Raw genomic sequence first — 18,163 nt, forward strand, 5'->3', positions numbered from 1 at the left:
TTATACACATACCCAATACATATTTAGCCTCTATCTATTCTACTTTAATTAAAATTTACTTAAATCTTAGGAATACAAAAATTAGGAAGTTACAGTATATACATTAAAAATTCACATTTTATTGACTTTACTTATGACCATTCCAATTTACAAATTGCGAGATCATATTTCCTTTTTCGCCTTTAGATGTATTTTCATTCCTTATTCAACTTTCTAGTATATTTTGTTATTTAATTTTCAATTAATTGTTTTGAATAACTTAATATTTATAGTGATTTTTATGTTTATTGTTTATATTCTAATTATTTATTTAATCATCATATATTTAATTTATTTTTTGAATTTTGAATTTTTTAATAATATTATTGTTCTATAAACTCAAAAAAAATTTTAATAATATTATATTCTTTTATTAAATAATATGATAAATAGCTCAATTTTTTAAGCATATTTTCATTCTCCCAATATAATATTTTTTTATCAACTCATTTTCAGTTTCAGCGCATACCAAACAAATTCTTGGCCGAAAATTTTTTCATTGGCTTTCTTTTAATTATTTTCATTCATTTTCTTTTCAATGGATTCTTTATACCAACCGCCATTAGCGATTGAAGTCTTGACAATTACGGAATTGAGGCGGAGAAGAACAATTACGGAAACTCCAATTTTAATATTTTATAATTTAAGAACTGAACTTGAATAATGGAAAGGGAAATGGCATTTGGCGACTAAAAGAAAAGTTTAAATCAGTTACTGCAATTTTTTTCAAAGATTTACATGGATTTTTTTTAATCTAAAATTAACATACTAAAAATTTGAGAGTGGAAGTTTGAATCTTATGGCATGTTTGGTGTGCAGAAATGGAAGTGGAATTTTTTAAAAATATTTTAGAAAAAGACTAGGTCATTTAGTGTATTTTCTCTAAGATATGTGATGGTATTTATATTTAATTTCTTTTGGGCCCATATCATTAAAAAAAAAAACTTGAGTTCAAGATTTGAAATTTTCCAATCATTTGGTTCTCCAATAGAATTCATTTTTCTGATTCATAATGCTTGCCATATTTCATGAAGGAACTAGAATTGAACCTCTTAATTATTTTTTATATTGTACTTCCAATTCAATGGTCGACACATCAAAGTCATAAAATTGTAGTTAGCCCAAAAAGATTTAATTATAGTGTCCTTTCGTTTTATATCCCCAAAACAGAGATAAAATAAAAGTTCTCCAGAACAGAAGTAAAAAATATCTGTTGTAATAGTGTTAGTTCAATATTAAATTTTTTGTGGTGATAGAGAAAGGGACTCCAGGTCCCAAGGGAAGGAGAGAAAAACTGCCAAAGCTAATCTACATGGTTTTAATCGCGGAAGTTAAGGGAGAAAATTAGTGTGATAATTGACTTTTTTATATTGATATCATTTTACTTCATGAAAAACAGATGAAAAGAAAATTTTAACTATAAATGTTAAAAATAATTTTTGGAAGAGGAATTGGCATAAACTTTGAAACCTCTAGATATATGAATAATCAAAATCTTTATACTCAATTAATATTCATATAATTTACTGGAGAGTCCAACATCTAATAATTTGTTATATACCTCTATTATTATGTATTAATTATAAACACTAAACATGTGAGACAAAGATATTATAGTACTCTTGTACAAGATCTTCAAATCTCATTTTTCTCCTACTAAAATGATTGATTTGTTTATTACATATTAAAATATGACTATTTAAATAAATTGATCAATCATTATTAACTAATTTTATTTTTCCAAATAATTTTCTTATTAAAAAATAATTTCTACTCAAATAAAGTCTTCCACGTTCCACAAGGGCGTCTAGAAATTATCCTCTAAAAACCAGTAGTTACTTGTTCCTCTGTGTTACTTCCACTTTATTTGGCTTACAACAATGAAATACCATCCATTGACTGGAAGCTGAAAACCGACGAATCAAAAAACGCCACGAGGGTCATGTAATTAAGTCTCAGATCCGTCCATCTTCGATCCATCCCACTATAACTCTACCTGGAAAGATCATTTCGGCATATATAGAAGGCAGAAGCAAGAGGAGGAAGAAGAAAGAAAGAAAGAAAAAGAAGCCATGGCTATCTGCAACATCCCAGTGATTGATCTGGAAGAATCTGCAGAAAAGCCACAGGAAGTGAAGAAGAAGCTGAGAGAGGCGTGTGAGGAATGGGGATGTTTCAGAGTGAAGACCATGGTGTGAGTTCAAGTTTAATGGCGGAGATGAAGAAGGTGGTGAGATCTTTGCTTGATCTTCCTCTGGAGATTAAGATGCGAAATAGTGATGTTATTGCAGGAAGTGGGTATATGCCTCCAAGTGCAGCCAATCCTCTTTATGAAGGCTTAGGACTTTACGACATGGCTTCTTCTCAAGCTATCCAGGCTTTCTGTTCTCAATTAGATGCCTCACCCCACCAAAGGTTAGTTTACATTTTCTTTTCTGAGTATTAAAACTCAACTCGGGTCAATTGGTTGGTCAGACTACTGAACGAGTCCCTGATTGGTTAAAAGTTTTGAACAAATTGATTAAGTTGGACTTGGAGAGGGCTGTCCTCTCTTCTCTTTTCTTCTTTTTCTGACTGTTACATAGACAAATTCCAACAATTTAGGTTTTATTTTTTAAAAAAACTTTATTTATAAATTTTTTTTAAAAGTCTCTAGTGCATTTGTAAATTGTTGAAATTAAGTTTTAGTAATTTGTATTTTATTATCTATTTATTTTAATAATTTAATATTTCAATAATAATTTTAAAGAAATTAAAATATGAACCATTGAAATATTGATGTAATGGTTAGCAAAGGAAGAGGAGAGGCCCCTTAACTTTAATCTTTAATATAAGAGTGAAATAATTAATATACAGGTATTAAGTAAATTAGGCAATTATTAATCATTTGTAACAAATTTGTGTTAGTTTTTCTTAAATACTCTCTTTAATCATATGCTGACTTGATTAAAATCCTCTTAATATGTGCAATATGTAACATCATCACTTACTAACCAGAACTAACCATGATAGAAAAGATTAAAACTAGTAAACATACCCTATCATGGTTATTTAAGAGCAATCACATCATTAAGGGCTAACCATGATAGAAAAACATTCGACCTTAATTAAGACTATCATGGTTAGAAAAAGAATAACCTATATTTGTAATCATGGCAAACATGGTTATAAAACAATACACCTTTGAATGATAAATTATAATAGCAGTTTAGACTTGACTATCTTAGTCAACACTAGCAACAACTAAACTTGCCAAAATTGCCATTATCACATCGTGGATCCACAGTAATTCAATCACGTGCAATTTAAGGGCCTCAGGCCCACTACCAGCACTCTAGTCCAATGTCCAGACAAAATAAACCAAAGATAGAAAGTATAATACATCCACTAAGTCAAACGACATGAAAATATAAGGAGGTAAAATAAGTTCCAAATGAATGCAGTCCTGATGTGTGGCAATATACGAAAAGATTACATAAAATAAAGTCCAGAAGCTCTACACTGTCAGCTACAGTTATTGAGCCTCAGGAGTCTTCCCCGAAGGTCCCGCTAACGTATTGTTTCCTGAAAATGGTAAAGCAACAGGAGTGAGACAACGTCTCAGTAACTAAATCCCTACCTATCCCACACCCTAGCATGGGCTAGCGAGGTGTCAGGTGGGATACACAGAGTTAATAATATTTGATAAACATTTATTTAACATTTAAACTCACAATAATCATACAAGACAAATATTTCCACCACTCTCATGCAATGGATACATTTCAAAAGAGATAACATACTTGTCATATATTTAAAAGATATAAATATCAATGAATATCTCATGTCATATGCAATTCCTGAACCCAATCCATCCTTATATCCTCCTTATTTCCGCCGACTGGACCCATGGGCTAATCTTTCCATTTGACTGGCAACTCTAACAAGCTCACCACACGAATGATGTGGACCGGCCAAAGACCACAGAGCACTCGGTGGACCATGGGTCCCCCCTCGAAGAACTAGTGGGGTGTCGCAGTCCCTCGAAGAACTAGTGGGACAATAATAGCAGCCAACCATAGAGCTCCGTATGGAGGCTAATACCACGTGGCAAGTATATGAATCTCAATAACTCCAATTATCTCCTTTCCCCACCCAAAATAGATGCACAGGGTTCAAAATGACACATTTATATGCATAATCAACAGAATTTCATAATAACACATTATAATCATGATCACCAATTTCTTGCAATACAAACTATGTCAATCCTTTTTAAAATAGCATCCCACAAGACAGTTCATACAAAACGTAATATACTTTTATAGAATTAGTTATAAAACCACTCACCAACTTCATACTAGAGCATGCAACAGATAGAAATTTAGTTACCTGGTCTCCTAGCTATCAGTCAACTACAACCAGAGTCCAACCTCGAAAATGCCACAATAGAGTTTATATCTACAAAAAAAATTAAAATATTATCTCTATAGTAATTGAGTAGGCTACTCACAAAATTCTAGCCTCTAACTCCTTCTCTAAAAGCTTTAATTTTACTCAGAACTCTAGCCTAAAAGACATTTCTCTAAGGTTTAGAATGAGAAACATATATATATATGTGATTTAGACTCAATTTCTAAATTTTCTTACTTAAATATCCTTTAATTATTAGATTATTTCATTAGAATCATCAAATTCATAATGGAAATAGACAAACTATAAATTTATAACTTATATTCCATCTTTGAAAGATTTAGACAAATAGACTTAGTACGAACCAAGTTATTCTCACTACAGAAGTTAAACCTATAATCTAACCGTTGAATTTAATTTCCTATCCATCATAATACTATCCTCCAAATTATAGCTCAATCTAACGGTGAATAAACTTTAAAATGCTAATTTACTATTCAGAACTCTATCTGCTAAATCCAAAAGATATAAGTTAAAAATGTACTTAATAACTTGTAACTCGAAGATCAAAAGGGTGATCCAACCGTTGAAATTAACGATTTGGATGTCCCAAATGGACTGACCAAATTTCAGTCCGATCCAACGGTTAATAAAATCAAAACTAGCACTTTTCTGAGACTACCTCAGATATGTGCGAAAATTATTTACTTACTCCAAGCTCCACCCACTAGCTCCTATATATAGGCTCCTCAAACTCCTTCACTCTAAAAATTAGTCGATGTGGGACTTCTATACCATGGTTTAATTTTCTAGAATATCATCCACACACACACAATCACATACAAAAACATTATTAAAATAATAATAATAATAATTTGCCTATATCTAACTTCTTTTTTTTTTTTAAACTTAATACTAAAATATATTTATTTATAAATTTAATTAAATACTGGATTAAAATAAGGATGTTACACAATAAATAAGGATACCTCCAAAAAAAAATTCATAAATTTGAAAAACATACAAAGTGGATTAAAGTTTTATGTTCGGGATTAAAGTAAGCCCCTTGTCATTATCCTATATTTAGGATTGAAGAAAGTACTTTAAAGTATAGTTTTTCTCTTCTCATTGAGTTTGAAATGACATTATTTTGAGTTAAAAAGAAACAGCAAAAGCATTATATTTGTGCTTTAATATTTTTTTGTTTATATATATAGTATATCTGTACATGAGTAGTGTTTCATTTATTGTGAATTAATCATTTTCCTATTTTTTAAATATTATTTTTTCAAGTTTAACTAAATTATATACAATTATATTAATCGACCCTTGAATCACTCTTTCAAACCGTCGCCTTTCTTCTCCCCTTCTATTTCTCATGTGGAAAACATTTTACATTTTTGTGTGGATCTTAATAATTATTAATTAAAATATGAATATTAATTGAGACATATGGGAAGTGATGGAGACATATGTTTAATTATAAACACGAGATGAAATACGTGGATCTTAATAATGAAGTATGTAGGAAAGTGGTAGAGACGTATGGGAAAGCAGTGAATGAGGTGTTGATGGAGATAGCAGAGAAGATGGGAGAGAGCTTGGGGTTAGAAGAAGGAAGATGTGAACATTATTTCAAGGGATGGGCATGCCAGTTCAGGATCAACAAGTACAGCTTCACACCACAAACTGTGGGGTTCTCAGGTGTACAGATCCACACAGATTGTGCCTTCCTCACCATTCTGCAAGATGATGAACAGGTTGGAGGCCTTCAAGTCATGAGCAAGTCTGGTTCCTTTGTGGATGTCCCTCCCTGCCCTGGCAGCTTCCTCGCCATTCTTGGTGATATTGCCCATGTAAGTTCTTTAGCTTCCTCTTAATTAAACCCTAATCAAGCAAATCAAATTGTACAATACTTGGTTTTTAAACTCAATTCAGCTGACTTGTTCATTTTTGTAGTTTATATTCAGAATAACGTATTTATTAATGAATTTAATTATCTAAGACTCGTGTTGAAAAAAGTATATATTGAAACTAGAATTAACTGGAATTTTATAATTAAAAACCACTAATAAGTCTTATCTCACTAGGTCAGATGAGCTAAGATCATGCGGCACTATTATGTTTTGTAACAATTAAAATTTTGGATAAATCGTTAACAGTTCAAACTCTATATTGTCTAATCTATCAATTTCCCTGACACTTCTAATGGCCCTGTTTGTAATGTTGTATATGCCCAAATCATCTCACCTCTTTTTTCTCTTTAATAGTTGTCACACAAATTCTTCATCCTATATATTCATTATGAATCTTATCTTTTCTTATGATCATACGTCCATTTTAGCATATTCTCTTGGCTACCCCAACTCTATACACTAGTCATCTCTTTAAATTAATGGTAGATTGTCTTTCATTATTATGCTGATCCCTAAAATTGAAGCCACCATGGGTCCCCCCGGGGGGCACGGAGCCTCTCATATGTCTTCCTCTCCTCTTATCATCCTCTTCTTTAATCCTCATCCTATATTTCATCTATGCCTAACAACACACACTTAACACTGCAAGATCAATCTGGTATAAATTGCAGTATCTTATTTTTTTAATAAGAAGATTAATACAAATTGCTATATCTCATTTTTAAAAGAAAATTAATATAAGTTGCAATATCTTATATTTTCAGAAATCAATCTTATGAATTAGATGTTTGTTTTTTCTTAATTTGAAGCTTTATTAAGTGGTATTTTAAGACAAATTTTAATTTTTTATTATCAATTATAGAAAAAGAAAATCACATAAGGTCATCACGCACCATCTGATGACTGAATTTGTAACTAGTCCAATTTAATATTTTGTGCATTATGTGAAATCTGAACTATGAGTATTTAAAAAGTAAGAATGGGTTATAAAATAGGATGTAGATAAAATGAAGGACGAGGATTAAGGAAGAGGATGCTAAGAGCAGGGCAAGGCATAGGAGAGGTTCTGTGCGGGGTCCCCACAAATTGTTCCGCCTCCTTAATTACCACAAAATAAAATCTATCGGTACTTCACATATTATATATATAGATTGAACATTTTGTATGTTTGTGCATGTTATTAGACCAAACTGATTAGTTAGTTTACTGGCTGATACAATTTTGATGAGCTTGAAAGTTTAATTTGTAACATGATAAAGGTATGGAGCAATGGAAGGTTTGGGTCCGTGAAGCATAGAGTAGAATGTAAGGAGGCGAGTGTTAGGGTTTCAATAGCTTCATTTCTACTGGGGCCAAAGGAAGAAGAAATACAAGCACCCCAAGAATTGCTGGATTCTGTTGATCGCCCTCCTCTCTTTCTTCCATTTGCTTATGAATATTACAAGAAGCTCAGATTATCTAAGAACATGCGTGCTGGTGAAGCCCTAGCCCTCCTACACGCCCATTCAAATCTTGAATCCTAACCAATGAGGGGTTGGGTTTAGTAAAAATGGTTAGTCTCTCTCATAACTTGACAAACCAAGATTCAAATTCTTGTTGAGAGAAAGCATCTACATTTAATACTTGACAGTATTTCAGACAAGATGGTTTTCAATAAGACGATGCCTATCATTTGCATTCAATAATGCAATTTAGATACACAACTTCTTTTTATTAAGTTATGTAGTAGAATCCAATGTACACTTTTCTTAATATTCACTTTTCTCTATTTTTCTCTTTTATTAGTTTATTTGGATCCCTAATCCATACAATCAAATTTCTTCGTACGTAATCAACAATGGTTAAATGATGCCTACCAAAAAACATTGGTTAAATGATTGACATTAATTTATTCAAAATAAGCCAGGCGTTTTTTTATATGGTGATAAGGGAGAAAAAGCTAAGTGATTTTTTTCTTCTTCCTAAAATTCATCCATTTTTGCGAAGGAGTAGACACTAATGCAACATTAATGCCTTTTCAAAAAGGTTAACAAGAGGATTTTTACCGTGGTTTCGTAATTGGTATAAATTCCGTTGATACTGAAAAAGGATTTCCAACACCGATTATTTTTAATTGATGTAAAAAAAGTTAAAGGATAACAAAATATTTCTTCACTTCCTACACCGGTTGTAATTGTCACTAGTTAGAAAAGGGTAAATTTTTCAATAACTTAAATAATTATTTAGTTTGCTTGTTTGAATGGGTATAAAAGGTCTTTTCTATAACAGTTGTTAATATAGAATCAGTGTAGAAAGTCAACAATCTCATATGAAAATGCTATAGAGTTTTTTATCCCCAAAAAGAAAATACTATTGAGTTTTTACATCCTTCCCACCACAATTGGTGTAAAATGTCCATTACAATTTTTTTGGTATTAGTGAGAAAAATTAAAAGAAAGGGAAAGAGGCTATTAAAAATACTACGCCTCTAGTTCTAAATATATGAATAGACAAATGAGTTTATTTTGATTCTCAATATAAAATATCAATTCACTTAGCCTATCAAATTTATAATTTTTCATCAAAATATCTCTAATGATTATACATATTATAAAAATTTTCATCAATAGATAATTATAATGCATATGATTAAAAAGAATATTATAGAAAAATCAACACATATGTGTTACAAATAACAAATTTGGTTAATTTTTTAATATTTATATTAGTTATTTAATTCTTATATTAAGAACCAGAGGAAGTATAAGAAAGGAGGATGAGTCAGGCATTTCCGTTACACCGAACATACTATAGCATAACCTTCATGGCTTCTTAATTCGTTATCGTTCATTGTCATCAAAACAAAAAATAGTAAAGCTTTTGGAAAAATAGTACTCCTCTAGTTTTTGATATAGGACTTAATTACTGAGTTGATTTTGATTCTAAATATAAGACATATTTCTCATATTTATTAGTTTTTTTTTCTAAATTACTCATATTGATACTCCCTTAATCATAATCAAGTAAAAGAATGAGAGAGGGTATTAAAAAAGATGATTACAGTGTTTTAAGAAAAACATATCATATTTTTTATAATTAACTAACTTATCTAACTTTCTTAATCTAATCAAATTAGTTAAATAAGTCTTATATTAAAGACTAGAAGAGTGATACTGATAAACTATTAGTCAATCTGCACTTTATATAAACCCCGTTGTCTGGAACCAGTACAAGGGCACAAGAAAAAAGATGGTCTCTCAATACTTGTACTTCCTACGTTTCTTTGTCAAATAAATTCATTATGTTATGTTTTACAATCACGTATGACTATATGTTCTATTTTTAAAATATTATCATTTAATTATAAACTCATGTGAAAAAATATGACATACAACCATGTGTGGTTGAAAAACTTGACATAATAAATTTAATGAACTTGACCTATATATTTTTCAAAAATAACCCTTACGATTAAGACTTAATAATTTGGTTCAACAATATCGATGAAGAAAGAGAAAATTGTAATGACAAAAAAAATTAAAGAGTAGTTTTGGAATAATGTTGGCCTAAAATTTTTTTTTGGGGCGGGGGGGGGGGGAGAAGAAGCTAAATTAGTTTCAACAAACCTTTTGAACTCATGTGATTCAGTTAAATGGAACCATGGTGGGACCCAGAAAAAACATAGAGGTAAGAGAAAAACGGTTCAAGAACAGGACAAAGCTATGAAGAAATTCATCAGAAAGATCCCCAGAAACGATGTGTTAGGCAAGAAAAGATGGAGATAAAAGCAGAGGGAGGTAACAAGGTGAGTGTTCATGAAGAAAAAACCACAGGCGAAGAAGAAGGAGGAGGAGGAGAAGGCATGGCGGCAACCAACAACAACAACAACATCCCAGTGATTGATCTGCAAGATTCTGCAGAGAATCCTCAAGAACTGAAGAAGAAGCTGAGAGAGGCATGTGAAGAGTGGGGATGTTTCAGATTGAAGAACCATGGTATTGATTGGAGGCTGATGGGAGAGATGAAGAAGGTGGTGAGATCTTTGCTTGATCTTCCTCTGGAGATTAAGGTGCGAAATAGTGATGTTATTGCAGGAAGTGGGTATATGCCTCCAAGTGCAGCCAATCCTCTTTATGAAGGTTTTGGACTCTATGACATTGCTTCTTCTCAAGCTGTCCAGGCTTTCTGTTCTCCATTACATTCCTCTCCCCACCAAACGTAATTCTCTCTCTCTATCTCTTTTTCCTTACACTTATTCATTGTATTACCATGCTATTATAAAACTCAATCTGAATTGGCCAGTCAAATCAATGAACTGATAAATCAGTTTCAGCTGACCGATCCAGTTAAGAACTTTGGATGAATCGATTGGGTTATATTGAATTTTTTTTTTTTTTTGGCCTTCTCCTACTAAGGCTTAAACAACACAGGTTTATTATCCGTAGCATATAGATGTTCTATTTCCTTGTAGATTAATGTCTTTCTATTTAAATATTAATTTTTTAGAATTATACATGAATATTTTGTATATTTTTAATTAAAATATATTCTCATAATCATGATTGGGTTGACTTTGATTTAACTATGATTGGATCACTGATCTCTGAAATACTGTCTCGATTAGTTTAATCAAACAATTCAGTTTTTACCTTGCCTGTAAAATGTGGTAAGCAGGAAAGTGATAGAGGCATATGGGAAAGCAATTCAGGGCTTGATGATGGATATATCAGAGAAGATGGCAGAGAGTTTGGGATTGAAAGGAGTTGAATATTTTAAAGGATGGCCGTGTCAATTTAGGATTAACAAGTACAGTTTCACACCGGAAAGTATAGGGTCAACTGGCGTACAGATGCACACAGACTCAAGCTTCCTCACTATTCTGCAAGATGACGAAAATGTTGGAGGCCTTCAAGTCATGAGCAAGTCTGGTTCCTTTGTGGATGTGCTTCCTTGCCCAGGAAGTCTCTTTGCCATTCTTGGTGATATTGCTCATGTAAGTTCTAATATTTCTTGGCCTTCAATATTAAATCATTGTCAACTAGAGATTGAAATGTACGATATAGTTGTTCGATTGTAAAACTTTGATAGATGATTTTGTTCCGCGAAAAGTTAACACTCAAAAGAATGATACTCCCTCTGGTCTATTTTATAAGAGCCAGTTACGAGTTGTCTGAATATTAAATGTATTTTTATCTTATATATTTTTTAAAATATTTTTCTCACCATTTCTCTCTCTCTCATGCTTACTCTCTTATAAATAAAGGCATATTTTAAAAAAAAATTCTTACATATTTATTGTTTTTAACTAATTTCAATAGTTTCTTAAAGGGAGAATTCCAAAAAATACCTTTAAATTTCAAAATTTCAAATCAGTTTTGTTTACTATACTTTAATAACAATTGACAATATTTGAAAAGCAAATAATAATATTTTTTTTTGTAGTCATTCCTGATTTGAGATTTTAAAATTTTCCTTTCTAAACTACGTACATAATTTAATTATTTGGATCTTATAAAAAGAATCATAGGTAATACTCCTCCCGTCCTTAGTATATGACCTATTTAACTACTTTGATTAAATTAAAAAAGTTAGTTAAGTTAGGTAATAATCATAAATAAGGAATATGTTTTTCAAAACACCCTTAGTTAAAACTTCTTTAAAAAACTGACACTTCAAAAAATGTTTTAAATTATTTTATTAAAAATATATAACGGTAGAATTGATATTTGATGCATGTGTGGAATTAATGAGTAATAAATACTCACTCATTTTATAAAATATATAGGTGTATTATTAATGAATAATAAGTATTATTGTGGTATTTAATTATTTAATTGGGATAATTTAGGAAAAAATTGGTAAATATAAGAAATATGTCCTATATTTAGAACTAAGATCAACCTTTTAATTAGGTCCTATATTAAGAACGGAAGGGGTATAACTTACAGGAATTGATGAACTATGTTACTTTTTTCCTTCCCAAGGAGAATGCAATAATATTCATTTCTTTCATATTTTAAGTTAGGTAAATTTTTATAAATTGATGAATATAAAATGTGAAACATATGTTTGGCTACTCTGTTTTAGAAAACTTGCTTTTGCTATGTAAAACTATTGTTTGGTTTGCAGAAATGTTCCTGACTTGATTCAAAATCTAGAGTTTAAAAATGGAAACAAAATGAGGAGATTGCAACTTTTAGAATATCCAAATACATGTGTTTATGATGCATAATCAAATTGTATTATTTACAAAATTATGAAATCAATAATACAACTTGTATGCAAAACACGAGTTCAATGTGTGTAGGTATGGAGTAATGGCAGGTTCGGGATGGTGAAGCATAGAGTAGAGTGCAAAGAAGCAAGTGTGAGAGTGTCAATAGCTTCATTTTTATTGGGACCAAAGGAGGGAGACATAGAAGCACCAGAGGAGCTTGTGGACTCTGATTATCATCCTCGTCTCTTTCTTCCGTTCTCTTATGAACATTACAGGGAACTTAGGGTATCTCAGAAAATGCATGCCGGAGAAGCCCTCGCCTTCTTACGCGCGGATTAAATTTGGATTATTTAGATTTAAAATAAATCAATAAATAATCTAATTATGAGTTCTTAATGCCCTCGATGTAGTCTTAAATCACAACAGACATTTGCAGGGAAGTCATCCGTATAAATCATCTTATTTCTAGAGCCCATCAAGTTATGTGTATTCAGAATCATTCTCAGTTTGATGATTATGACGAAGAATTTTATACCTAGCATATATATTTATATATTTATATACATATATATATATATATATATATATATATATATATAGAGGGTGTAAACTTTGGGTTTATACTCATACCTCATCCCAAGAAAAAAAAATATTTAACATCATTCATGGTTTATTTTTAATGAAGAATTTCATGTTTAGTTATTTTGGTTTTTGTTTTTGGGCGTCTCAAGTTTTAAACTAGATAAATCATTTTGATCTCTTTAAGCAAAGAAATAAATAATTACTGCTAACAAATTTACACTTCCAAATTCATTATAAAACCAAACTTGTTCGGAGTAGGGTTATTTTGTAATATAAAATTAAAAGAATATGAAGGTGATGTAAGATGAATTATTGTTTAGTATTTTATTGATCCGTCTAGTTTTGCTTTATAAATTAAAGGAGAGTCTTACTTTACTTTGGGGTTTCTTTTGCTAATTTCATTTTTTCAAAACATTATAAAAAGTCAGAGGCTTTGAGTGTATGATCAGTGATTAATAAAACACCACTAACAAATCTATAGGGATTAAACTCCCTCTGCTAAATTTCTTTGATTTTCATTACATTCAAAAGACAATGGAAATTGGGACGTCGCGGTTTGGATGGAAATTAGTTTTACAAATTAAAAAGACTATCCTGGCCCCATACCTTCATGTTAAGTTGCCTTCCGTAAACGGTCAGTCCTGCAGGGCTAGCTTTCACAAGCCATGGGCCTAAATGGGTTAATTTTAGAAAAAAAACAAGGTCATTTTACGAAGCCCAACCCTTATATGGGCTCACTTACCATTTGAATAACAAAATTTTAAATTCCGTCCCTCACAATTTTCCTAAACGAGCTCGATCCAACTTGCAGCTGGATACTTTCATTCCTGGTGGACACTTATGATTAGGAATGTTGAGGTTTTTTTATGTCTGTCCATTTTCATTACTTTCGTGTTCATTATTTCCAATTTCTATCATGCCATAGGTAAGGAAGTGCTTCCTCGCGTTTTTCAAGCATACCAATAATTTGTTTTATATAGATATTTCTTACTCGGCTCCATTTTGCCACTCCTATCAATTTTTATCAGTTTGATTTTCATTCCGCCAAATTTTTATAAGGATAATTTGCAAAATACTGTTACCAATTTTTAATATAAGAGTTAGTAGTAGATTTAATTTGATCATAAATATAAGATATTAATCTACTTTGTTTTTCATATTTATCTTTTGCCCATAAGTAATTCTTATGATGATTATACATGTTAAAAGTTTTCTACCAAGTAAAATACACATAATTAATAAGAATATTTTGAGGAATATAACTCATACTCATTACAAATAAGTGAATCACTAATTTAACTAATTTTTTTAATATTTGTAAATTAATTATCTAAGGTAGTATAACTTTATGGCAAATAAGCTAACTTTCTTTTACCACTGGGAGAAAAAGAACTCATAGGACAAGGTACAGAAACAAGGTTTAGGAATTGATAAATATAAGATTAAGGTACAAACTTATCCATAAAATATTCTACTAGGATCACCAAGCACCATAAAAATTTTTTAGGTGCAAAAAATACCTAGAGTTTTTCAAAGAAAAAATTTCAGATAAAGAACTTTGAAATTATAATATTCATAACATTTCAAAATGACAAAGAAAATGTAAACCCAAATTTAAGTTTTGAAATTCAAAGGTAATGACAAAAATTCCATTTTGTTTGTTTTAATTAAAAAAATTTTGAACCCCTCACCGAAGCCCTTGCAGGTGAGAGGGATTTTTTTTTTTTTGGGCCAGAGGAGGGAAAATTTTTTAGGAAAGTAGAAAAGAATTTGATCCCACAATCTAATGGTCACTTGGACCAATAAAATTAAATATAAGTTAACCCTTTTATCTTGATTTCAGATTATGACAATATTTCATTAGGAAATAATAAATTTTAATTGAAAAATAATAAGTTTTGAATTGAAATTAACAACATTTTTTTTTTCCATACATAAGTAACTATATCAGCCAATGCCTCTCTCACATTCTCTTAGGCACAATTTTTGCATCTCTTATCATCCTAACTCTAACAGCTAATGTCTCTCTCACATTGTCTTGAGCACAATTTTTGCGTCTCTTATCATCTTCTGTCTCTTAAATTTTTTTTTATTTACCCCACTCATCCTTTTCTCATAAAAAGGACTTTCACACTTACGCGCACCCCACACTGTGTATCTGTTCCGGGATTTGATCTTGCTGCCCTTCTAATCTCTATTAACCAAAAAGGACAAAAAAAAAAAACATTGTCCAATAAATTTGACAAGCATCGGCCAACTGGTAATATGGTGGGACCCCTATGGCCTCCATATCATCGCGCTTTGTTCTCGGTCAGGACAAGAAATCGACAGCAGGAACAGGCAGTGGAGGAGGAGGGAAAAAGTCGTGGCAAAGATGAGCGACGTGCCAGTGATCGATCTGCAAGAATCTGCAGATAATCCTCAAGAGCTGAAGATGAAGAGGCTGAGAGAGGCGTGCGAAGATTGGGGATGTTTCAGAGTGACGAACCATGGGATAGATTCAAACCTAATGTCTGAGATGAAGAAAGTGGTGAGATCGCTACTTGATCTTCCTGTAGAGATCAAGATGCGAAACACTGAACAAGTAATTGCAGGAAGTGGCTATATGGCTCCAAGTGCGGTGAATCCTCTCTACGAGGCTTTGGGACTCTACGACATGGCTTCTTCTCACGCCGTTCTATCTTTCTGCTCTCGATTAGACGCCTCTCCGCACCAAACGTAATTTCTATCTATCTCTTTTCCCTTACAGTTGTATATATAATATCATCAATTAATTTAGGAAAAGCTTTGTCTCGTTGCAAGCAGCCACAGTGGGGGCAAAAATGTCAGTGTGTGTCTATGTAGTGGTAGTGGACACCACCAATTACAAGGCCTGTGAGAAAAATTCTAAAAAAACCAAACACACTTCAGAGAGAGATCATGTGTGGTTTGCACGAAGGTGATGTGTGCTTTTTGATGAAAACGGGTCTTGGGAATATTTTATAGATAGTTGGGATGAAGCTGGCGTGGTCTTGTGAAGTTGCAAATGGGCAGTTGAGATGGATTCTTATTGCCTTTTGCTGCATCCAAATTCACACCGAAAAGAAAATGCTTGTTATAAGTGTCACTGGCATGGCCTTATGTGACTTTTGTGTTGACAAATGGCCTTTAAGCCCTATGAAAGGACGGTATAAGGGGAATTTAATGAGGACATTGTAAGGAAGTTCCGAAATAGGATCTCATAGTGTATAATAGATCTAACTAGTTAGTTATTGATAGAATCTAATGAAATTATATTTACGTAGTTGACCTCATTTAGTTAGATAAGGCTTGTTGTTGTTGTCGTCGTCCAAACTATGTATGTGTTTGTGATGTGTGGGATGCAGGAAGGTCATAGAAGCATATGGGAAAGCAATTCATGAGTTGTTGATGGATATATCAAAGAAGATGGCAGAGAGTTTGGGATTGAAAGGAGTTGAATATTTTAAGGGATGGCCATGTCAGTTTAGGATTAACAAGTACAGTTTCACACCAGAAAGTATAGGGTCAACTGGTGTACAGATCCACACAGACTCAAGCTTCCTCACCATTCTGCAAGACGATGAAAATGTGGGAGGCCTTCAAGTCATGAACAAGTCTGGTTCCTTTGTGGATGTGCCTCCTTGCCCAGGAACCCTCTTTGCCGTTCTTGGTGATATTGCTCATGTAAGTTATAATATCTGTTGGCTTTCAATCTTAAATCATCATCAAGTTCTGAAATTTGTTAGGTCTTGACAATTTTTTATTAATGGAAGAAGATTTTCCAAATTAAAATGATTGAAAGTATGACTATTTTTCGTAAACTTGCCCGAACGCTATGCTCATGGAATTTGCAAATTCCCTCAATTTGTCTGGTTTTTAATTTTTAACAGTTGATTCATCTAAATGTTTACTCTGTTCTTTCCTTCCTAAATTAGGAGGATGCAACATCGATATCGTTTTCCTACGTTATTTCGATTAAAAATTTAAATTGTCCCCCCCCCTTAAAACAGGGAAATATAATATTTGTTTCTTTCTTATGTTGAACTACAATGTCTATAAAAATGACAAGTTTAAACTGTTCAATCGACCCAAACTATAACTTAAAATTGAAACAAATTGAGGGGTTGCAACTTGAGCGGATCTAAATTCATATACGTATGTATAAGAAAATATTATCATTTACAAATTATGAAGTGAATAATAGAACTTGTATTTTAGACTCTCTGTAAAACACGAGCTCAAATGTGTGTAGGTATGGAGTAATGGCAGGTTCGGGACAGTGAAGCATAGAGTAGAATGCAAGGAAGCTAGTGTGAGAATCTCAATAGCTTCATTCCTGTTGGGACCAAAGGAGGGAGATATAGAAGCGCCAGAGGAGCTTGTGGACTCTGATCATCATCCTCGTCTCTTTCTTCCTTTCTCTTATGAACATTACAGGAAACTTAGGGTATCCCAGAAAATGCATGCTGGGGAAGCCCTTGCCTTATTACGTGTTTCTACATGTGCATCCTCTGATTAAATTTAGATATTCAACTTATCATCTAAATTTAATCTTAATGGTCTGGATGTAATCTTAAATTATATTAGTTCCAGTCCTTAATATAAGAATTAGTTTAACATTCAATTTAATCCTAAATATAAGACCCCATCATACCTTATCTCTTATATTTATTCTTTTTTTTTTTCTCAAAGTGATTCTTGTAGTAGTTGCACATATTACGGGTTCTAGCTAACACATAATTATTAAGGGTATATTAAGGAAGAGAACATTTATCGATTATAAATAAGTAATTTAACTAATTTTTTCAATTTACTTAAATTAGTCAACTAGTTTTTATATTAAGGATTGAAGGTAATACATCATTAACCAGATGTGCAAGGAATTCATTCATATAAATCATCTGATTTCTAGAGCCCATCAGGCTATGTATATTAAAAAACATCCACAAGGTGGTTCTTGTTAACCTCAATAGTGAAGAATTGAAGTGCATAAGAGAAGTTTGAACATAGAATCTCTCTAGTACCATTTTATCTTTGA

The 18,163-nt window shown here is 31.9% G+C and overlaps 2 protein-coding genes and 1 pseudogene across 2 annotated transcripts; all 3 read left to right on the forward strand.

Moving 5' to 3' along the window:
• Positions 1 to 2,107: 2,107 nt before the first annotated feature.
• On the forward strand, positions 2,108 to 7,928 carry LOC114760925 (2-oxoglutarate-dependent dioxygenase DAO-like; annotated as a pseudogene).
• A 2,173-nt stretch (positions 7,929 to 10,101) lies between these two features.
• LOC114760926 (2-oxoglutarate-dependent dioxygenase DAO-like) lies at positions 10,102 to 12,882 on the forward strand. Its single transcript, XM_028950234.1, has 3 exons — positions 10,102 to 10,544; positions 11,001 to 11,319; positions 12,634 to 12,882. The coding sequence occupies exons 1-3, from the start codon at positions 10,102 to 10,104 to the stop codon at positions 12,880 to 12,882; spliced, it is 1,011 nt and encodes a 336-aa protein (XP_028806067.1).
• A 2,555-nt stretch (positions 12,883 to 15,437) lies between these two features.
• Positions 15,438 to 17,749, forward strand: LOC114760924 (2-oxoglutarate-dependent dioxygenase DAO-like). The gene is made up of 3 exons (XM_028950232.1): positions 15,438 to 15,843; positions 16,491 to 16,809; positions 17,378 to 17,749. The coding sequence occupies exons 1-3, from the start codon at positions 15,500 to 15,502 to the stop codon at positions 17,642 to 17,644; spliced, it is 930 nt and encodes a 309-aa protein (XP_028806065.1). The 5' UTR covers positions 15,438 to 15,499; the 3' UTR covers positions 17,645 to 17,749.
• Positions 17,750 to 18,163: the final 414 nt, after the last annotated feature.

Source organism: Neltuma alba, unplaced genomic scaffold (genome assembly GCF_004799145.2).
Source record: "Neltuma alba isolate B1F8T4 unplaced genomic scaffold, ASM479914v2 tig00011051_pilon, whole genome shotgun sequence".
Lineage (NCBI taxonomy): Eukaryota > Viridiplantae > Streptophyta > Magnoliopsida > Fabales > Fabaceae > Neltuma > Neltuma alba.